Source organism: Thalassophryne amazonica, chromosome 5, assembly GCF_902500255.1.
Source record: "Thalassophryne amazonica chromosome 5, fThaAma1.1, whole genome shotgun sequence".
Classification (NCBI taxonomy): domain Eukaryota; kingdom Metazoa; phylum Chordata; class Actinopteri; order Batrachoidiformes; family Batrachoididae; genus Thalassophryne; species Thalassophryne amazonica.
In genome coordinates this window covers 35082682-35106622 of record NC_047107.1, presented here as the reverse complement: position 1 = coordinate 35106622, position 23941 = coordinate 35082682, and the positions used below count along the sequence as shown (strand labels likewise).

General features: G+C 43.0%; 1 protein-coding gene across 5 annotated transcripts in view; it reads left to right on the top strand.

Annotated features, from left to right (window-relative positions):
• LOC117510319 (rho-related BTB domain-containing protein 2-like) overlaps positions 1 to 23941 on the top strand; it is a 45528-nt gene that overhangs the window by 6934 nt on the left and 14653 nt on the right. For 3 of the 5 annotated variants that reach the window (XM_034169990.1, XM_034169991.1, XM_034169993.1), the window contains exons 2-6: positions 9097 to 9301; positions 9436 to 9539; positions 14562 to 14747; positions 14875 to 15815; positions 17116 to 17234. In XM_034169990.1, the coding sequence (XP_034025881.1) occupies positions 9097 to 9301; positions 9436 to 9539; positions 14562 to 14747; positions 14875 to 15815; positions 17116 to 17234 (1555 nt within the window). The remainder of the gene's footprint in view (positions 1 to 9096; positions 9302 to 9435; positions 9540 to 14561; positions 14748 to 14874; positions 15816 to 17115; positions 17235 to 23941) is intronic. The other 2 variants (XM_034169992.1, XM_034169994.1) reach the window with 1 other exon arrangement.

Here is a 23941-nt window from a genome sequence, read left to right as displayed (position 1 = left end):
TTGATTCTTTCCATTTAACAGAGAAAATTGTTTGGAGTATGAAATTGTAAATTAATGGAAGAAAAGTTGTTTATTGTGTGTGTGTGTTTTTGTTGTTTGTTTACTTTCAGCAAAGAGTGATTCGTAATGAAAACTATTAGACATTTATATTAATACAGAGATTGAGTTGTATTGTAATAACCATTGTGTGTTCTGGAGAAATTTTAAAAAAACACACAAATAGTAAAGTATTTCAAGGAAAACGTTTAATAGATCTTAAACAAATCATTTCTTTTTGTATATTTACATTTTCTACTAATCGGCATATAAATCTAAAGGAAAAAAAACATCCTTCAGTAGTCAAAATACATGCCAGTGAACATTTACATTAAGCACACATTTTAAATATGTCAAGGATATCAATATCAGATCAAAAATAAATATAAGAACTGCACAACAAGTAAATTCATTTTAATAATTTCTGCAGTACTGCCATCAGCTGTTTTTAACCATTAGAGTTGTTTCTTTTCTCTGATCGCAAAAGATAATCCTTTATAAGATTTTCAAAGGGTGTATGAGAATACGATACGATACAATACACTTTATTATCCCCTTAGAGAAATTCGTCTTGGACTCTGCTAAGTGCCTTACAAAAGGAAAACAAACTCTATAGGTAGGTATAAGATATAGAAGAAGGGAAGGAAGAAGATCCTCATGTCACCTTTGATTTGCGACTTCTGCCTCTTTCAAAAAAAATCCAGCAGTTGGTTTACCTGTCTTGGTCTTTGCCTCTGTGTGTTGCCTGACTGAGGTGAACTATTGAACTCTGGTGATGTGCTGCTCATACCCTCAATACCATCAACTGGTCTGAGGACTTGAACTCCCTCTGACGTTCCAACAACTGAGAAATCTATATTGTGATTCCCCCCAAAGTGAATCCATTTCACTGAAAAGCCTGAACTGCATTCTTGGCCTCCCTGTGTTATATTATTGTCCTTGATTCATTTGTATGCCTCGACTAGTGTAACCCTTACCAAAAAGTAGTACATACAAGTATGTTTCAAGTATACTTCCAGTTTACTTTTTATATACTTATCAGTACTATTTTTTGGTAAGGGAATCCACATTCTGCTCACTCTCTCTGGGTCAAAGGATTCTCTTAAGTGGTCTGAGAGCAGGTTGGCCATGTATCTCCCATTAATTTTTTGAGCCTTTCCCAGATTTAATGTGGCTGTTGAGCTCAGCCACGTTCATCTCCACTATCTTGAAGGTGTCTTCTCATCAGATCAATTAAAAAGCAAGTCTGTTCTCTGATGAGTGCTGCTCTCCTCCTCCATGCTTTCTACATTGTCATTTCCTCTCTCATCTGCAAAACTCCTGGCCTCAGCAAAATGTTCATCTGACCTGGCAACACCACTCTCATGGTGACAGCCCCTCGTCAAGGTACATGTTCATGTCGCTGTCCACGTACACTGCAAATCACAAGTCACGTGAGTAACCTTTAATACATTGAATGCAAACTCCTCTCTGTAAAAGGCTAGCTATATTTGTAACTTTCTGCTGGTGCATAGTATTAATATATCTACTAAAATACACATGTTCACAACTGTACGGTTGATGTGAGGCTGCTGCTATCACAGTAAAATCTTGCAGTCCATTAGCCACACAGTTTTTATTGGAGATAACGTTGAAATTATCTTTAACACCAGTTTTCATATAGGTCCAATTGTTAAATAATGTAAGTAAGCAGGTTAACACTCAGAGCATTTCAATCGTTAAACAATTACGAGGTCTGTTAGAAAAGTATCTGACCTTTTTATTTTTTTCAAAAACCTGATGGATTTGAATCACGTGTGCTTGCATGAGCCAACCTTGAACCTTCGTGCACATGCGTGATTTTTTTCACGCCTGGCGGTTGCGTCATTTGCTTGTAAGCAGCCTTTGTGTGAGGATGGGTGGAGTCTCTCGTCGTTTTTTTCTTTGCAAGGAAATGGTGGAATGACTGGAGCAGCGCGACTGCATCAAATTTTGCTAGAAACTGGGTGACAGCCAGGTGGAAACCATTCGGATTATTCAGACGGCTTTCTGTGACGATTCTCTGGGCATCACACAGATTAAGGAGCTGTACAACCAGTTTGAAGACGGCCGCACAACGGTGGAGAGCGAGCCACGCTCCGGGCGGCTAACAACACGCTGAAATGACCGGATCATTTCCAAAGTGAACGCTGTGGTGATGCGGGACCGTCGTGTGATTATCTGAGAAGTTGTGGAAGAGGTGGACATCAGCACTTTTCAGCACATTCCACTGTGACAGAAGATTTTGCCATGAAAGAGTTGTGGCGAAATTCATCAGCACGAAGCTGATGGCGCAGCAACAGCGCCTCCGTGATGAAGCCTAACAGGACATGCCCTGACATCCCCAGCTCGTCCACAATTTCTCGGATAGTCACACGACTGAAAAGCCACCGAAAGCCATCTGAATCTTCCGAATGGTGTCCACACAGTGGACATGCACCTAAGACGAAAATTTCAGACTCCTCCATGATTTCTAAGTGGGAGAACTTGCAAAATCGCAGGGTGTTCAAATACTTATTTTCCTCACTGTAATTACACAGAGAAAAAAAAGAAGAAAGAAATTACTTAATCTGGTAATAAGGTTGGTTCAACAATTCTTTTTTCCCCACTGTAATTTAACTTCTAAGAAGTACCGAACTGGGATTGTGTACCATCTAGGGATGGGCAACATAAACTTAAAATTTTATCACAATTTGTTTGGTTTTGTTCTTGTTTTCCCACAATAACAAAATAAAAGATGTTTTTGGCTGCACTTCACATCAACATACAGTCTTGAGAGACTTGAAAAGAAAAAAAACAAAAAAAAAACAATCATGATATAAGTGAGGGCAGCACGGTGGCTTAGTGGTTAGCACTGTTGCCTCACAACGAGAAGGTTGTGGGTTCAATTCCCGTGGCCTCTGTGGAGTTTGCATGTTCTCCCCGTGTTTGCGTGGGTTTCCTCTGCGTGCTCCAGTTTCCTCCCACATCCAAAGACATGCGGGTTGGGTGGAGTGGAATCTTTAAATTGTCCATTGTTGTGTGAGTGGGTCTGAATGTGTTTTTTGTCTGTTTGTGGCCTTGTGACAAACTGGCGTCCTGTCCTGGGTGTACCCCGCCTCGCGCTCTATGACTGCTGGGATAGGGTCCAGGCCCCCGTGACCCTTAATTGGACTAAGCGGTAGAAGATGGATGGATGATATGTGAAACCTAATCATCAAATACTAAAATATATAAATTAAGCATGGCCCAAAGCAGTTCTGTACAACGGAGGAAGCTCCTCTTTTGATGATTAACTTGTTCTTTGCCTGTGGTATGAACTGTGCCTCCCTCCATACTTGTTTTCATTCCACATACTTTGAGTACAAGAAGTGCTGCCCATCCAAATACACCTTCAGCTACACTGTTAAAAATGTGGGAAGAAAAAAAACTTTTCAGAATCAAATTTATTGCAAAGTTTTCACAAGGAATTTTATCTGGTGTTATTGGTGCATACAAAAACTAGAAGCACTCAGAGTGCAAACCTCCACCAAGGCCATAGGGTCACTGACCCTAAAGAGATTCCCTCCTTGGCACAGTGATCTATTCAACAATTCAGCGTTACAACCAAAACTATGATACATACACTTGTCTTTCCTGTATATTTGACATCCTTGACCATGAAAACATACCACTAGAAGTTGTAATCACTTTTGTCTTTTAGTTCAAAAGTTATTGTATAAAAACGATTTTTCGGTAATGGCAGTTTTCTCCTGGATCTAGCTCCATAACAGTTGAAGCTACATTAAATCTGATGACACCTTACTGAATCAGTACAGATTCAGCTACAATTTGGTGTTAGTTGTGCGTCTCTAGCTTCATTTGTCACCTCACACATTTTCTATTTTCCCCTCTATTTTTGCATATTCCGGATCACCAGATCCGGAATATCACTAAACTTTGTTGTTTGATAGAACATTTGATTATGTTACACCCTAAATATTTTCAAGCCTTTCTGCCTATTTTTTGTGGAGTTATGGGGAATTTTGACATTCTAGTTTCTATCCCGCAATGGTGAAGAATCCTTTTAAAAAAAAAAAAAAACAATTCCTGGATCCGGTTCGTGCTCCGGATCACCACTAAAATTTAACCACTTGTTCCTCTTGTCATTTCCAACCACTCCACAAAATTTCATCAAAAGCCTTTTAAAACATTTTGAGTTATCCTGCTGACAGACTGGCAAATGCAACCGCAAACAACCTCCTTGGCGGAGGTAAAAAAAACACACACAAAAAAAAAAAAACACTTTAGTAAGATGTAAGAGTCAAGACATTCGTCACTGTTAAATAAATATAATGAAGTGAGATGGGACTGTGCAAAAGCACAGTACCCTTCAGTGCAGCGATGACCAATATGTACTTTGTGGAAGTGGTGATGACAGAGGGAGGCAGGGTAAATGGGGGTCTTTGGCATTATTTATTAGTCTAGCTGCAGATGAAAAGAAGCTGTTTGTGTCTTGAGGTTTTAGTCCTGATGGACCTCAGCCATCAGCCAGAGGGGAGGGTGACAAAAACTTTGTGCCCTGGGTGAGAGGGGTTGGCCACTATCTTCCTTGCTCGCCTCAGGAGGTGTACAGGTCCTATAAGGATGGCAGAGTGCAGTCGATCACCTTCTCTGCTGCGTGGATGATACGCTGCAATCTGCTCCTGTCCTTAGTGACAGCAGCATACCAGATGGTGATGGAGGAGATGATGGCAGTGTAGAAGTTCACCGTTTTTGGCAGAATGAACTTCAGCTGCTGCAGAAAGTACATCCTCTGTTGTGCTCTTTTGATGAGAGCTGATGTTCAGCTCCCACTTGAAGTCCTGGGTGATGGTGATCCCGAGGTAACAGAAGGACTCTGCAATAGTGAGTGGGGAGTCACACAGGGTGTTAGCCTAGACTGGGTTCTTTCTAAAATCAGCCATCTCCACTGTCTTGAGGGCATTGAGCTCCTGGTTGTTCTGTCTGCACCAGGTGATTGATCTCCCCTCTGTAGGCAGACTCGTCCCCATCAGAGATAATCCAGTGAGGGTTGTATTCTCTGTGCACTTCAGGAGCTTTACAGACTGGTGACTGGAGGTGCAGCTGTTGGTGTACAGGGAGAAGAGTAGAGGGGAAAGAACAGCTTTGGGGGGAACCGGTACTGCTGGACTGTGTGTTGGAGACGTGCCCTCCCAGCTTCACATGCTGCCTCCTGTTGGACAGCAAGTCAGTGATCCACCTGCAGGTGGAGTCAGGCATACCAAGCTGAGAGAGCTTGTCCTGCAGCAGGGCTGGTATGATGATCGTATTGAAAGTAGAGCTGAAGTCCACCAACAGAATCCTGGCATAGGTGCCTGGGGAGGCTGGAGGGCCGTGTTGACAGCATTGTCTACCGACCTGTTTGTAACCAGTATTAAGTGCTACAATTACACAAGGACCAGTGTAAAAAAAAAAAAATAAATAAAAAAAAAATCAAAAGATTAGGTTTGGCTGCTGGAGGGCAGCGGCAGTAAATAAAGACAATGAAACAATTGTATGTTTGAGTCAATATATTACTACAAATCAAGTGAAAACAAAATATACAAAACTGCAGCTAAATTAACAATGTGCACAATTGAAATCTCCTTAGTCAAACCACAATCAAAAACAGGACATAAGCAGCCCTGAGAGTCCAGTCCTTTAAACCCTGTGGTTTGTGGGCAAACACCAATAGAAGAGAAGAGAAAAATCCTGAGATGTCCCAACATAATGTCCAGAATTGTGAGAGACGGTCACTTGGAGCTGGTTGGAGAACTTGATGAATAGAGAGAAGGCAGGCTGCTAAGCCTCCTACCAGCCAGACTGGAGGAAGTGGACTGGTATCTTATTTTCCTTAGGCTTTGGACCTGGATCGGTAGCTTGCCATTGTTGAGAATCCCACACAGGACACCTGCTTGTATGGAGCACATAATCCCATTTAGAGGAAACTCATTTTCATAATGCTAAGGCTAAGCTAACATTAGCATAGCAGCATAAGAGCACAACAACCCATCTTTTTTGTACATGCCAACAAAAGACCCATTGTTAGCATATTAGATGCTAACCATTAGCAACTATGCATAACAAGCACCATTAGCAAAATCAAACATGTCACATGACAGAGTTTCTTAGGTATGACATGTTAAAGGGAAAAAAGATTTCAGACTCACCAGTTCAGATGGATCAAAAAGCACATACAATTAAACAGGCGCCCAGCACAGCCACAAAGGTCAAGACTCTACAAGTTGTTGATTAAAAGTCACACTTAGTACATGATTGCAGTTTAAAAAGTGTTGAACTGGAAAAGTGCTTTTAAAAACTGACCGCAGCTGCTGATCCCTTTGCTTGTCTCCCACACAACTAAGGAGAAGGAAGCCAAGGCAGCTTATATACTATTTTGGGCACTGTGATTGGCTAATTGAGGTCACATGATCTTGTCATCTGGCATGGTGCATTCAATGAGAGTGGGAAAAATCACTACCAGGTCAAACATTGGGACTTTAACCTTGGTTACATATTGGCTCTGTAGACAAACTGCAGAGGATGCAGGTGAGGGTCAGAGATGACCTTGAGGTGTGTGAAGACAAGGTGCTTGAAGGTCTTCATCGCGACAGAGGTCAGGGTGACGGGTCTGTAGTAATTAAGTCCTGAAGGTCTTTGTTTTTTGGGGATGGAAATGATGGTGGAGGCCTTGAAGCATGCCACCCCCTGGTATGTCTCCAGTGAGACATGTATGTTCTTGTGACTCCACTCCAATGTAACGTTATGGTTGTGGCCAAAAAGTTCAATTTGGTCTCATCACTCCAAATGACTTTGTTCTCTGTGCTGTTTAACGTATTAAAAGTGGGATAGTTTGTGGCATTTGCGTAGTAATGGCTTTAGTCTGGCAACTGGACCATGCAGCCCATTTTTCTTCAAGTGCTTCCTTACTGTGCATCTTGAAACAGCCACACCAGTTTTTTCAGAGAGTCTTGTATTTCAGATGAAGTTATTTGTGGGTTTTTCTTTGCATCCCAAACAATTTTTCTGTCAGTTGTTGCTGAAATTTTTGTTGGTCTACCTGACCGTGGCTTTGGTTCCAACAGAATCCCTCATTTTCCACTTCTTAATAGAGTTTGAACACTGCTGATTGCCATTCTCAGTTCCTTGGATATCTTTTGTATCCCTTTACTGTTTTCTACAGTTCAATTACCTTTTCCTGCAGATCCTTTGACAATTCTTTTGTTTTCCCATGACTCAAAAACTAGAAATGTCAGTGCAGCACTTGATGAAAGATGCAAGGGTCTGTCAAGAGCCTAGAAACTCACTGACCTTTTATACACACACACTGATTACAAGCAAACAGATCACAGGTGCTGATGGTTATCTTTAGTAGCCATTCAAACCCGTTTGTGTCAACTCGTGTGCATGTTAACAGGCTAAAATCACCAAGGTATGTAAACATTTGGTCATTTGGTTATTTTCTGTTGTCATTATGATTTTAAAAAGTGTAACCACAGTTGATTGACAATAAATGGTTTCCCTCAACCACTAACCATGAGTGGGAAAAAGGTTTTGTGTTATCATTCATATTCTCTGAAAAATTGCCAAAAAAAAAAAAAAAAATCCAAATTCTGCCAGGCTATGTAAACTTATGAGCACAAACTATATATTTGTTCCGATATTACTGTTATATCTGCACCTGTGTCAGTTCTACATTGCACAGTGGTACCATTAATTTGCAGATCTGTAGACCATTTGTCTTCGTCTCGGTCTCTGTCCTCAGAAATAGCACCTAACAACCATGCACTGCCCTCATCACTGTCACTTTCATTTGTTTTCACTGCCTTCACAGCTTTAGTTTTTCACATTATTTCAAAGTGGCTTTTTAATTGCACTTACGGCAGCGTTTTCTTGTTGCTGGACATGCTCCAAACTCATATCTCTAGCAGTTATTTTCCGGTGTTGCTTTCAATTCTCCTTAACTTGTCGGCCACTTTTAGATTTGGCATACTTTTTCTTAAACGGCTTGGACTGTTTGAGCTTACATGTAATCGCACTTATTTCAGTCTCAGTGGATTTGGTGGTGGCACTTTGGTGCTTTGATGAGCTCCTGACTGGCAAGCGATGTTAATGGCTCTTTCCAAAGTTAGATCCAGTTCTAATTGTAGTTTCTGAGATACTTTGATGTCAGCAATTCCAATGACAATCCGATCTCTTGTCTTTTCAGCTTTTGCAGCTCCAAGGTCGCAATATTCCACCAGTTCATACAAATGTCTCACAAAGGCCTCCACAGTCTCCCCCTGCTGTTGTGAGCATCTGTGGAAGCATGCACACTCGTGAATGGTGTTCCACTTAGTTTTATTTATATATAGATTCATGGATTGAAAGATTAAAAGTTGTAATTATAAGTATAATATTGTAATATTAATAAATAATGGTGTGGCTTTTCTTATGTAGGTAGTGACAAAGAGATGCTGGTTACAGTTTCCATGGAAACCAGTCCTAGAAATAACATCATCAGCTACCATTTGCAAGAGCTGAAGATATTATTTACTTTTTGTTCCATTTTGTTTTGTGCAGCTGCTGTTGTATTTGTGGATTTAAATTTTTCAATGTCTTGTAGAGTATTAGAGCTGTAAAAGTAAGCTTTACGGTTTTATTTGCTTAAATTGGGTTGTAATATAGAAACTAACTTATTAAAGCCTCATAGGCTTTAGGATCACTGATGGATTACAAAAACATCCAAATGTGGCTCAAATATATATTAAAAGTTTGTCTCATTGTGTTTGAAAACTCCTGAAATATACAGTATCTCTATTTAGCAAGAATAAAGGTCCTATATTTATCTTTTCAAATCTTGCCCTACATTAGGAACAAACATTCTGAATGCTGAATGGCACAGTGAAGTCACAAGACCATCCACTGATAGCTCTGCAGGCAGAGCAGGGCAGATGAGGCAGAGCCGGGGTCAAATAATCAATTGATCCATCTTCTTGTTCGGGAGGAGCCATTAGGATTTCAAGGTACTGATGCAGCTTCCTGTGCTTCTGTGTATTTCAGCAGATCCCATTTGACGGATTCTGATATGGACTATGAGAGGCCAAACGTTGAAACTATCAAGTGCGTGGTAGTGGGAGACAACGCTGTCGGAAAAACCCGCCTTATTTGCGCTCGGGCCCTGCAATGCCACACTAACTCAATACCAACTACTTGCTACACATGTGCCACAGTCTGGGCAATTGACCAGTACAGAGTGTGCCAGGAGGTAAGTAAGACTAAATCTAAATAAAGAATTTTGTGTTTGCTATGTGTTGTTTAATATTTGCATTCATTTAGCAGCAGCTCACTGTTAAGACGTAGTCTTACAGTATAAGTGATTTTTCAAACATCTCTATTCAGGTGCTAGAACGCTCTAGAGATGTGGTGGATGATGTCAGTGTGTCCCTTCGCCTGTGGGATACATTTGGGGACCATCACAAGGACCGACGCTTTGCATATGGCAGGTGAGATACTGTCAAATTAAGCCTGGCACCACGGCTTGATTTAGTGCCACCTACAGTTGAATGACTTCCTGGATGCGACCATCAGAAGTGTATCTGTGTGCTGTGAAAGTGTCAACCTCATGGATATTCATGTCTCTGGGTCCTTGGCCATTGAGCTTGAGAAACACCTGGGAATATCTTATGGAGTGATGAAATTGTGGGACAGAAGTGTTTGCAGGATAATGAAGGCCCAAGTCTTTATGGTTCTGGTGCTTCCTGTCTGATTGTATGGTTGTTAGCCTTGGACACTAACCAGTAACCTAAAGTGATGACTGGAGGTTTTGGTACTAGGTGTCTCCACAGGATCCTTGAGTGGCACTCGAACAGTCTGTATCAGATGATGATCAGATGATACTTAGGCAGAGTCACTTGAATTGTGAGAAATGTCAGCTACAATATTTGTTCATGTGGTGCATTTCTTCTTCTTCTTCTTTGTCTTTCGGCTGTTCCTGTTAGGGGTCGCCACAGCAGATCAATCGTTTCCATCTCACCCTGTCCTCTGTATCTTCCTCTGTCACACCAACCACCTGCATGTCCTCTCTCAGCACATCCATGAACCTCCTCTTTGGCCTCCCTCTTCTCCTCCTGCCTGGTGGCTCCATCCTCAGCATCCTTCTCCCTATATACCCTGGGTCCCTCCTCTACACATGTCCAAACCATCTCAATCTCGCCTCTCTGACTTTGTCTCCAAACCGTCCCACCTGAGCTGTCCCTCTGATATGGTCATTCCTAATCTTGTCCATTCTTGTCACTCCCAAAGAGAATCTCAACATCTTCAGCTCTGCCACCTCCAGCTCCACCTCCTGCCAGTGCCACCGTCTCTGAACCATACAACATAGCTGGTCTCACTACTGTTTTGTAAACTTTCCCCTTCACTCTTGCTGATATTCTTCGGTCACAAATCACTCCTGCCACCTTTCTCCACCCACTCCACCCTCCCTGCCCTCTCTTTAGCACCTCTTTACTACACTCTCCATTACTTTGAACAGTTGACCCCAAATATTTAAACTCATCTACTTTCACCACTTCTACTCCTTGTAACTGCACAATTCCACTGGGCTCCCTCCCATTCACAAACATGTACTCAGTCTTGCTTCTACTGACTTTCATTCCCCTTCTCTCCAAAGCATATCTCCACTTCTCCAGACTAGACTCAACTTGCTCTCTACTCTCACTACAGATCACAATGTCATCTGCAAACATCATAGTCCATGGGGACTCCTGTCTGATCTCATCCGTCAACCTGTCCATCACCCACTGCAAAAAAGAAAGGACTCAGAGCTGATCCTTGGTGTAATCCCACCTCCACCTTGAATGAGTCTGTCATTCCGACTGCGCATTCTCACCGCTGTCACACTATTCTTGTACATGTCCTGCACTACCCTAACATACTTCTCTGCCACTCCAGACTTCCTCATACAATACCACAGCTCTTCTCTTGGCACCCTATCATAAGCTTTTTCTAAGTCCACAAACTCACAGTGTAACTCTTTCTGGCCTTCTCTGTACTTCTCCAACAGTATTCTCAGAGCAAACATTGCATCTGTAGTGCTCTTTCTCGGCATGAAACCATATTGCTGCTCACAGATCTTCACCTGTTTTCTAAGCCTAGCTTCTACTACTCTTTCCCATAACTTCATGCTGTGGCTGATCAGCTTTATGCCTCTGTAGTTACTGCAGCTCTACACATCACCCTTGTTCTTGAAAATAGGAACCAGCACACTTCGTCTCCAATCCTCAGGCATCCTCTCACTTTCCAAGATTTTATTAATCTGGTTAGAAACTCTACTGCCATCTCTCCTAGACGTTTCCATGCCTCCACTGGAATGTCATCTGGACCAACTGCCTTTCCACTCTTCATGCTCTTCATAGCAGCCCTCACTTCTTCCTTGCTAATCTCTTGTACTTCCTGATTTACTCTCACCACATCATCCAGCCTTTTCTCTTGCTCATTTTCTTTATTCATCAGCTCTTCAAAATATTCCCTCCACCTTCTCAGCATACACTGCTCACTTGTCAGCACATTACCATGTGCATCTTTTACCACCCTAACCTGCTGCACATCCTTTCCAGCTCTGTCCCTTTGTCTGGCCAATCGGTACAAGTCCTTTTCTCCTTCCTTACTATTCAGCGTCTTGTACAGCTCGCAATATGCATTTTCCTTTGCTTTTGCCACTTCTCTTTTCGCCTTACGCCACATCTCCTTGTACTCTTGTCTACTTTCTTCATCTCGCCGACTATCCCAAAACTTTTTCGCCAACCTCTTTCTCCTTATGCTTTCCTGGACCTCTTCATTCCACCACCAAGTCTCCTTGTCTTCCTTCCACTGTCCAGATGTCATACCCAGTACTGTCCTAGCTGTCTCCCTCACCACATCTGCAGTACTTTTCCAGTTGTCCAAAATTGTTTCCCCTCCAACCAGTGCTTCTCTCACCTGCTCGCTAAATTTCACACAACAGTCTTCCTCCTTCAGCTTCCACCATCTAATCCTTTGTTGAGCTCTCACTCACTTCTTCTTCTTTACCTCTAAAGTCATCCTACAAACAACCATCCTATGCTGTCTAACGACACTCTCTCCTGCTACCACCTTACAGTCTGTGATTTCTTTTAGCTTGTATCTCCTATAAGAATGTAATCCACCTGTGTGCACCTTCCTCCACTCTTATATGTTACCCTGTGCTCCTCCCTTTTCTTAAAGTAGGTATTCACCACAGCCATTTCCATCCTTTTTGCAAAATCAACTACCATCTGTCCTTCCCCATTCCTATCCTTGATACCATATCTACCCATTACTTCCTCATCACCTCTGTTCCCTTCACCAACATGCCCGTTGAAGTCTGCTCCTATCACCACTCTTTTGTCCTTGGGCACACTCTCCACCACCTCATCTAACTCACTCCAGAAATCTTCTTTCTCTTTCATCTCACAACTACCTGAGGGGCATATGCACTGATGATATTCATCATCACCATTTCAATTTCCAACTTCACACTCATCACCCTGTCAGACACTCACTTAACCTCCAACACACTTTTAACATACTCTTCCTTTAAAATGACCCCAACACCATTTCTCTTCCTGTCCTCACCATGGTACAACAACTTGTACCCACCGCCGATGCTCCTGCTTTTACTTCCCTTCCACTTGGTCTCTTGCACACACAATATGTCTACCTTTCTCCTCTCCATCATATCAGCCAGCTCTCTCCCTTTACCAGTCATACTACCAACATTCAAAGTCCCCACTCTCATTTCCACCCTTCTAGTTTTCTTCTTCTCCCGCTGTTTGTGGCAACGTTTTCCTCCTCTTCTTCGTTGTCTTCGCCCAGCAGTAGCCCAATTTCCACCGGCACCCTGTTGGGCAATAGCACTGGTGGCGGACGTTGTTAACCCGGGCCGCGACCGATCCGGTATGGGAATTTGATTCTTAGTCTGCATAGTTGGGTTGGCTTGTTTTACGCCGGATGCCCTTCCTGACGCAACCCTCCTCATTTATCCGGGCTTGGGACCGGCACTCAGAATGTACTGGCTGCACACTCCATGTGGCTGAGTTCATGTGGTACATTTGTGGGCATAATGTGATCAAGCCTGACCACATTACACCCATTTTGGTGTCTCTTCACTGTCTTCCTGTCCCTGTGAGATCGGATTTTAAAGTTCTTTTACTGATCTATAAAATTATTCACGGATTAGCACCTCCTTACTTACTTGACCTACTTAAACCCTACGTACTGGCCCGGGCTCTGCGTTCTCAGGGTGCAGGACTATGTTGTGTCCCTAGGGTAATTAAAAAGTCTGCGGGTCATAGAGCTTTCCCTTATCATGCCCCTGTTCTGTGGAATGATCTCCCTGCATCAATAAAACAGTCAGATTATGTAGAGACTTTCAAGTCCAGACTTAAGATGCACTTATTTTCCCTTTCGTATGGCTAGCATACTATTCATTTTATTAGAAAACAGAGTGGGCCGCGGCCTCAACTTTATCTAAAGTCTGGGTCTTTTAGTGAAGCTTAGGGTTAGTGGCCGGCGATCACCTTAGTATTTTTCTGTTTTTCTTGTTGCTTAATGCTGACAAATTATACTGTACATATTTGTTGTCTTTCTGCCACCTGATTTTGTTTTTTCTCTCTGTCTGAGGGAAGATCCGTCATCTTGGGGGGAGTCCCAAGCTGACTCCCCCCAAGCTGACGGTGGCGCATCTCAGGGTTGCTGCGTGACCTTCACCCACTTGCCTCAATTCGGATAACGGACTTCTTCAAACAGTGCACATAAACAATGTCAAATGTGTATGTGCTGTCTTTAATTCTGATGTGTGCCGTTATTACGGTAAACAAGTAATAATTGTGGACTAATTGCTGCCTGAGGTAACTGGAGTGTAAACATAATTTCTCCACTGTGAGATCAATAAAGTATATCTCATCCAGAGATGGCAGTGGTGTCTTCTTCTGCAGGCCTCCCGTCCTGTGCACCAACATGGACTCCCAAAATGTCCTGTATATTTGTATTGTAAATTGTGTCGGTAGCATGGCCCAAACAGAGGGTCACCCCTTTGAGTCTGGTCTGCTTGAGGTTTCTTCCTCAAATCATCTGAGGGAGTTTTTCCTTACCACTCCCACCTGTGTGCGTGCTCTAGGGCTTGGTAAGGTTAGACCTTACTTGTGTGACGCGCCTTGAGGCAACTTTGTTGTCATTTGATGCTATATAAATGAAATAAATTTAATTGAAATTTAACTGAATTTGTCTCGTCATGATCCACCATTCAGGTTCTTCAACATTGAGCACCATACATTTCACCTGACTGTGGCAGATAGATGGTTATACTGTATCTGAGAGGTGGGGATAGGCAAGTTGTCTGTCTGGTCAGTTGCCATCCAGTACCCAAGGAGTTATAGTGTGTTGGCTGCAGCGATGCAGCAAACCACTTCATACTCTCAGACTTGACTTCACCCTGAGTTAACAGAGTTTTCCCTGTATTGTCCTTTCAGGTCTGATGTCGTGGTGTTGTGCTTCTCAATCGCCAACCCCAACTCCCTCTACCATGTGAAGACCATGTGGTACCCTGAGATTAAGCACTTTTGTCCACGTGCCCCAGTCATTTTAGTAGGGTGTCAGCTGGACCTGCGCTATGCTGATCTCGAGGCAGTAAACAGAGCACGGCGGCCTTTAGCAAGGTACAGAGCCTTATGTTTGTGCATTATTTCATCTCTGTAGATTTGAGGTTCCCAAACTACTGTTCATGAAATATTAATTTTGCTTTTCAGTCCAAGAATACCTTTGATCTATTTTCCTGTTTTCCAGACCAATTAAGTCCAATGAGATCCTTCCTCCAGAGAGAGGTCGTGAGGTGGCCAAAGAGTTGGGAGTACCATATTATGAAACTAGTGTTGTTGCTCAATTTGGAGTCAAGGACGTTTTTGATAATGCTATTCGAGCTGCACTCATCTCACGCCGCCATCTGCAGTTTTGGAAATCTCATCTCAGAAATGTGCAAAGGCCTCTCCTTCAGGCACCTTTCCTGCCACCAAAACCTCCCCCACCTATAATCACTGTGCCTCTTCCCCCAGCCTCGACAGAGGAGAATCCAGTTAATCTTCTGGAGGACCCACACTGTGCTGATATCATCCTGGTGCTACAGGAGCGACAGAAAATCTTTGCACACAAGATATACTTGGCGACATCTTCTTCAAAGTTCTATGACCTCTTCATTATGGACACACAACCAGATAAAAGTGAAAGGCCAGCTCGTGGTCCATTCTCTGGTCGTGAGCTGCTGATGCGTGCTGCTAGCTTTGATGTTTGTGAAAGTAGTGATGATGGAGACAGGGCCAACCTGAGGGCTTGCACAAGTGATGGAACCTTAAAAGACTCTGAATGTATCCAACGGGGCAGGCTGCTGTCCTCATGGAGTAGAGCTTTTGTCACCATCCAGGATGAGTTTGTAGATGATCCAGTAACATACAGCCCAAGGCCAATGACTGTAATCCACATGGATCAGTCGATGCAGCTTGGTCCTTTTCGGGCAGTACTTCGCTACTTGTACACAGGTCAGCTAGATGAGAATGAGAAAGAGCTTATGCACATTGCACACATTGCAGAGCTACTGGAGGTCTTTGACCTTCGGATGATGGTGGCAAACATACTTAACAATGAAGCCTTCATGAACCAAGAAATCACCAAAGCCTTCCATGTACGCCGCACAAACAGAGTCAAAGAGTGCCTGGCCAAAGGCACTTTTTCTGGTGAGTGGAGAGTCTTTGTTCTGGTGACTTGATTTATTTCTACTGGAAAATAGTAAAATACTGTTGAGGAGATACAATTAAAAATGTAACAATAAGAACAAGAACAATCAGAGATTACTGACATCCACCAGTCCGGATCCGAATCACCTCCAAAATTCAGTGGAGTTTTCCATGTCCTAATATCTATCTGTGGTGCAAATTTGGTGAGAATCCGTGAAGTACTTTTGAAGAAATCCTTCAAAGCCTATATAAAGGGAAATCTTGATCCATAATCTGGATCTGGATCACCGCCAAAATTCAGCGGAGTCTTCCATGTCCTAATATCTATATGTGGTGCAAATTTGGTGAGATTCCGTGAAGTACTTTTGACTTAATCCTTCAAAGCCTGTATAAAGTGAAATCTTGATCTAGAATACCAATTTGGGTCCGGATAACCTCCAAAATTTAATGGATTCTTCCATGGCCTAATATATGTCTGTGTTGAAAATTTCATCAAACTCCGTGCAGTAGTTTTGATGTAATCCTGCTAAGAGACAGACAGACAAAAAAATGAATACCAGTGATTTTATTGCATCCTTGGTGGACGCAATATAGCTAAGCTTATGCCTATGCTTTGGAAAAGGCATGTACCCTCTAAAATGCAGTGCATAAATAAATTAAGTAAATAAATAGGTAAATAGGTAAATAATAAAGTAAATAGGTAGATCCCCTCCAGACTGTTTCACAATAACTCAAAAACAGTAAGCACCTGATTTACTAAAAGCTTTGCGGGTGTTAAAACTTGTGCAAACACTATTGCACTCACAAATGCACCTGCATGTAGAATTATTAACAGTATGCAACAAGGATACCGTCTCTGTCATATGCGCAAAATAGTGTATATTCTCCATTTAGTGTGTTTGACTTTACAAATATGCAATTTAGATGTGCGTCCAATTTTAATAAATCAGCCTCTCAACCGTGTCATCTTGTAACTTACCAAATTAAAAAGGGCAGAGAATGAGGACAAACCGCTTCACTTTGCTTGTTTTTGCAGCACTTTCAGATGGAAAGTCTTCAAAAAAAATTAAAAGTTGTAAAGCCAATCACATACAATTAAATACAATACATTTGAAAAAAAATTTGCTGCGTAAAATTTACTCTGCTGGGATAACATTTGATCCCAGTCTAAATAGAGTAAAAAACACTTGCATTTTTGTATTAAATAATTCCGATTAATAAAATTGTTCTTCATTTAAATTCATTAATTAAAACAAAATTTCATTTTGAAATAATTTACCGTTTCACTTCTGTTTTGCAGATGTAGTATTTAAGCTTGACGATGGGACGATCATGGCCCATAAGCCTTTGCTTATCTCTAGTTGTGACTGGATGGCAGCTATGTTCGGCGGGCCTTTTGTGGAGAGTTGCACCAAAGAAGTAAGTCAATGTCTGTCCTCAATCTTGATTTATTCTTGGCATGTAATTTTATTTTGTATTTGTATTTTAATTCTATGTCATTTTAGTAGTTGTATCAGAGCAGTGAAGATTTTCAATTTGAGCTGTCCTTCACCATATACGAGGTCTCTTAGATAATAAACCGACCCTTTTATTTTTTTTTTTAACTATATGGATTTGAATGACATGCGATTACACCAATCATGCTTGAACCCTCGTGCGCATGCGTGAGTTTTTTCACGCGTGTCGGTGACGTCATTTCCCTGTGGGCAGGCCTTGAGTGAGATGTGGTCCCGCCCTCTCGGCTGAATTCCTTTGTTTCACACGCTGCTCGAGACGGCGTGCGTTGCTTTATCAAAATTTTTTCTGGACCTGTGAGGAATATCCGAGTGGACACTATTCGAGAAATTAAGCTGGTTTTCTGTGAAAAGTTTAACGGCTGATGAGAGATTATGGGGTGTTTCTGTCGGTGTAAGGACTTCCCACGGAGCGGGACGTCCTGCAGCGCTTCCAGGCGATGTCGTCGGCCTGTTTCGAGCTGAAAACATCCTAATTTAAGGCTTAATTCACCCAGGACATCGTGAGAGAACAGAGAAGATTCAGAAGAGGCCGGCATGAGGAATTTATGCGGACATTCCACTGTTTAAGGACATTTTTTTAATGAAAGACGTACGCGCAAATTCGCCGAGTCGTTTCCGTGACGACTCGGCAAATCTGTGTGCGCCACGACAGGAAAAACACCTCCGTGTTGAAAACCATTTGTAGAATTCAGGCGGCTTTTAATGGCTTTCAACAAGTGAGTAACTGAGAAATTGTTTAACAGCTTGGGCATGTTCCAACTTGCCCGTTAAGATTTCCAACGGAGGTGTTTTTCCTGCCGCGACCCCCCGCGGTCGGGTCCAGCCCGACATGCGACTCTGCCCGCACGTTCTTTCATTACAAAATGACCGTTAACAATGGAATGTCCGAATAAACTCCTCATGCCGACTTCTTCTGAAAGTTCTCTGTTCTCTGACGACTTACTGCGTCAACAGAGCCTGAAATGTGGAAGTTTTCAACATGAAACGGCGAGACGCTGCCGCCTCGAAGCGCAGATCGCCGTCAGGCGCCGTGGACCGTCCTTAAAGCGACACTACCAGACCAAAATCTCTCATCAGCCGTTAAAATTTTTACCGAAAACCAGCTGAATTTATTGAATGGTGTCCACTCAGTTGTGCCTTACAGTTTTGAAAAAAATTTTATCAAACAAAGCAACAGTCTCTGAGCCATTCCTAAACAATGAAAAAAATTGACGAGCGGGTGGACGACTCCTCACTCAAAGACTGCCCACAGGCGAATGACGTAACCGACAGGCGTGAAAAAACTCTCGCATGCCCACGAGGGTTCAAGCATGTCTGATGTAATCACACGTGATTCAAATCCATATGGTTTTTGAAAAAAATAATAAGGTCAGATACTTTTCTAATAGACCTCGTATTAGTAAAACCATCACATTTCAAGTGAAACTAAGTAAAAACTCATTGCCATTTGAAGGTTTTGTTCATGTGACACCAACTGGGATTTAAAACCTTCTGTTCTCTGATTTTCTACTATTTACAGAGACTATGTGCAAACAGATAATGAAACTGCAGGTTTCATGAATTTAATGAACATTAACATGGTTTCAGCAACAGTTAGTTGGTGTTTACACACATTTTAAGAGACAGACTTGTTGTAATGTCGGTTTGTTATTGCTCGAGTGTTTGAGGTTTACTGTTTACTGTTTTGCTGAATAACATTTGAGCCCACTGTATATAGAGTAAAAAATTGTAGAGTGAAATCAACTCTACCAGTGTCACCCACCGAACACTCCCCCCACCCTGCCTTCACTGCACTTGTGTTACTTCGGCGTGCAGACGCTCTCTGTACGGACTGTCCACTGCGATCAAATGGATTAATGGGATTATTAACTATCAGATGACAAGGTAAAATCTCTTAAATCATTCTAAAGTCAGTTTTAAACAGAAACAAAGCCGTTTTAAGCAGAAACGAGGTGTTAATCTGTGATGCTTTGAAATGACCGACGCGCAGTGAACGCAACAGCTAGCAGCTCATGTAGCTGCGGCGCTCTGATCACATCCTCTGTCTTTTCTGATGAAATAATGCAAAATTTATGTGGAAATGATTGTTGTGCAAAAGCTTCAGATATCTGTCTCTGAGATAGATGATGACTGGAGTGAAGTTTGAAGCAGAAATGAGGTGTTAATCTGTGACCCGAGTTGATTTTACACTATGGTGAGTTGTTTTAGCCCCATGGTAGAGTATATTTAACTCTATTTCGACTGGGACCAAATGTTATACCAGCAGAGTAAATTTTACTCAACAAAATTTCCTGTGTACATATATATATATATATATATATATATCCTGAAATCCGTCCTGAGTACCTTAAGTCTCTGGATGTTGAGGGGCTGTCTTGGCTGACATGCCTCTGCAACATTGCGTGGCGATCGGGGACAGTGCCTCTGGATTGGCAGACGGGGTGGTGGTCCCTTTGTTTAAGAAGGGGGACCAGAGGGTGTGTTCCAACTATAGGGGGATCATACTCCTCAGCCTCCGCAGTAAGGTCTATTCCAGAATACTGGAGAGGAGAATTCGACCGATGGTCAAACCTCGGATTCAGGAGGAGCAGTGTGGTTTTCGTCCTGGTCGCGGCACACTGGACCAGCTCTACATGCTCCATCGGGTGCTCAAGGGTTCATGGGAGTTTGCCGAACCAGTCCACATGTGTTTTGTGGATCTGGAGAAGGCGTTCGACTGTGTCCCTCGGGGCACCCTGTGGGGAGTGCTCCGGGAGTACGGGGTCCGGGGTCCTTTGTTAAGGGCTATCCGGTCCCTGTATGACCGCAGCAGGAGCTTGGTTCGCATTGCCGGTAGTAAGTCAAACCTGTTTCCAGTGCATGTTGGCCTCCGCCAGGGCTGCCCTTTGTCACCGGTTCTGTTCATTATTTATATGGACAGAATTTCTAGGCGCAGCCAGGGTGTAGAGGGGGTCTGGTTTGGGAACCACAGAATTTCATCTTTGCTGTTTGCGGACAATGTGGTTCTGTTGGCTTCGTCAAATCAGGACCTTCAGCGTGCACTGGGGCGGTTTGCAGCCGAGTGTGAAGCGTCCGGGATGAAAATCAGTACCTCCAAATCCGAGGCCATGGTTCTCGACCGGAAAAAGGTGCTTTGCCCTCTTCAGGTCGGTGGAGTGTCCTTGCCTCAAGTGGAGGAGTTTAAGTATCTCGGGGTCTTGTTCACGAGTGAGGGACGGATGGAGCGTGAGATCGATAGACGGATCGGTGCAGCATCTGCAGTGATGCGGTCGCTGTATCGGACCGTCGTGGTGAAGAGAGAGCTGAGTAGGGGGGCAAAGCTCTTGATTTACTGATCGATCTACGTTCCGATCCTCACCTATGGTCATGAGATTTGGCTCATGACCAAAAGAACGAGATCGCGAGTACAAGCGGCCGAGATGAGTTTCCTCCACAGGGTGGCTGGGTGCTCCCTTAGAGATAGGGTGAGGCGCTCGGAGTTGAGCCGCTGCTCCTCCACATCGAAAGGAGTCAGTTGAGGTGGTTCGGGCATCTTTTCCGGATGCCCCCTGGACGCCTCGCTGGAGAGGTGTTCCGGGCACGTCTCACTGGGAGGAGGCCCAGGGGAAGACCCAGGACACGCTGGAGGGACTACATCTCTCGGCTGGCTTGGGAAGGCCTTGGGGTTCCCCCGGAGGAGCTGGGGGAGGTGTCTGTGGATCGGGAGGTCTGGGCGGCTTTGCTTGAGCTGCTGCCCCCGCGACACGACTCCGGATAAAGTGGAAGAAAATGGATGGATGGAGAGATATAAACGCAACACTTTTGGTTTTGCTCCCATTTTGTATGAGATGAACTCAAAGATCTAAAACTTTTTCCACATACACAATATCACCATTTCCCTCAAATATTGTTCACAAACCAGTCTAAATCTGTGATAGTGAGCACTTCTCCTTTGCTGAGATAATCCATCCCACCTCACAGGTGTGCCATACCAAGATGCTGATTAGACACCATGATTAGTGCACAGGTGTGCCTTAGACTGCCCACAATAAAAGGCCACTCTGAAAGGTGCAGTTTTATCACACAGCACAATGCCACAGATGTCACAAGATTTGAGGGAGCGTGCAATTGGCATGCTGACAGCAGGAATGTCAACCAGAGCTGTTGCTCATGTATTGAATGTTCATGTCTCTACCATAAGCCGTCTCCAAAGTCGTTTCAGAGAATTTGGCAGTACATCCAACCAGCCTCACAACCGCAGACCACGTGTAACCACACCAGCCCAGGACCTCCACATCCAGCATGTTCACCTCCAAGAACGTCTGAGACCAGCCACTCGGACAGCTGCTGGAACAATCGGTTTGCATAACCAAAGAATTTCTGCACAAACTGTCAGAAACCGTCTCAGGTAAGCTCATCTGCATGCTCGTCGTCCTCATCGGGGTCTCGACCTGACTCCAGTTCATCGTCGTGACTGACTTGAGTGGGCAAATGCTCACATTCGCTGGTGTTTGGCACGTTGGAGAGGTGTTCTCTTCACGGATGATGCGAAGGAGATGTGTTGCACTGCATGAGGCAAATGGTGGTCCCACCAGATACTGACTGGTATCCCCCCCAGTAAAACAAAACTGCACCTTTCAGAGTGGCCTTTTATTGTGGACAGTCTAAGGCACACCTGTGCACTAATCATGGTGTCTAATCAGCATCTTGATATGGCACACCTGTGAGGTGGGATGGATTATCACAGCAAAGGAGAAGTGCTCACTATCACAGATTTAGACTGGTTTGTGAACAATATTTGAGGGAAATGGTGATATTGTGTATGTGGAAAAAGTTTTAGATCTTTGAGTTCATCTCATACAAAATGGGAGCAAAACCAAAAGTGTTGCATTTATATTTTTGTTGAGTATATATATACATAGTGGTGGGCACAGCTATCCAAAAAGTTAGCTTCGATAACAGATAATCAGCTAACTGAAAACTTATCTTTTATCAAGCTAAACCAATAAACTGATAGCTAACTGATAACCTCCATTATTATCACTTACTGAGGCATTGCTGGGCCGGTAGCATAGATTTACATTTTTATGTATGCGTTTGCTGGATGTCGTGCGTTTTGAAATGACATTAAATATTGTTAATGTGATTCCACATGTTGTGTATCTCAGTAAGTAATAATAATGCAAATAACATGCAGTTCTCGTGCGGTATGCATTTTCAGTGGCCCAGCGTATATCTGTCATTTTGGGTGACTGGGCATGGACATCAGGCGTCTGAAAATACATACCGCCCTTCAAAAGTATGTTATTGTATTAGTATTGTCTCTGGTACACTTGCAACTACTAACAAGTTGATTTTGAGTTTTAACACCACAATCACTTCTAGTAGTATCAAAAGCAACCACAGACCCAAACAATGAGTCAGTATTTCTGTCTTTGTGTACCCTGCCCACTGCTAGAAGCTCCTGTTTACTACATAGCTTCCAGCAGAGAAGCAGTTGAAAGGAGCAGCAAAGCTCAACTCTCTACTCACTAACAGTGTTGCCGTGAGGCGGAGGTCTTTGAAAATAAAGCAGTGCTGATTTATGGTTTTGAGTTATAAATAAAATTAATACCAATAGAATAACTCCAATAATGTCAATTCTGTCATTTGTACAAAGTTAAAATATAACATATATTTTTTAATGTTAAATAATGCACTAATTCTGATGTTTTGTAACAAACTCAGACAGATGCCAAAGGGATTATGGGTAAAATGTGCCTCCACTAACACTGATTGGTTGACTCATTCATTCTATGTAAAAAACCAACGTGTGTGTGTGTGTGTGTGTGTGTGTGTGTGTGTGTGTGTGTGTGTGTGTGTGTGTGTGTGTGTGTGTGTGTGTGTGTGTGTGTGTGTGTGTGTGTGTTGGTGTTTACATATAAATGTGCTTTTGTAAAATATGCCTTTTTTTTTTGTCAAAAAAAGGCATTTGTAAAAAAAAAAAGATAACCATGTGATATAACTGGTGTCAAAATAAATAGAACACTGCCATCTACTGGTGCCCAAACACTCAGTATTTAGGGCGAATACTGCCATGAACACTACTGGCCAATATATGGCAGTAGAGACTGTGAAAACTTCCCAAAACAAAATTCCAGATAATCCATGCCTGCTACGTTTAAGATGTGTGGAATGTAATAAATGCAAACTAAATTTCAGACATCTTATATACGAGGGCTGTCAATAAAGTAACGGTCCTTTTTATTTTTTTCAAAAACTATATGGATTTCATTCATATGTTTTTACGTCAGACATGCTTGAACCCTCGTGCGCATGCGTGAGTTTTTCCACGCCTGTCGGTGACGTCATTCGCCTGTGAGCACTCCTTGTGGGAGGAGTCGTCCAGCCCCTCGTCGGAATTCCTTTGTCTGAGAAGTTGCTGAGAGACTGGCGCGTTGTTTGATCAAAATTTTTTCTAAACCTGTGAGACACATCGAAGTGGACACGGTTCGAAAAATTAAGCTGGTTTTCAGTGAAAATTTTAACGGCTGATGAGAGATTTTGAGGTGATTCTGTCGCTTTAAGGACTTCCCACGGTGCGAGACGTCGCTCAGCACTCTCAGCCGCCGTCGTCAGCCTGTTCAAGCT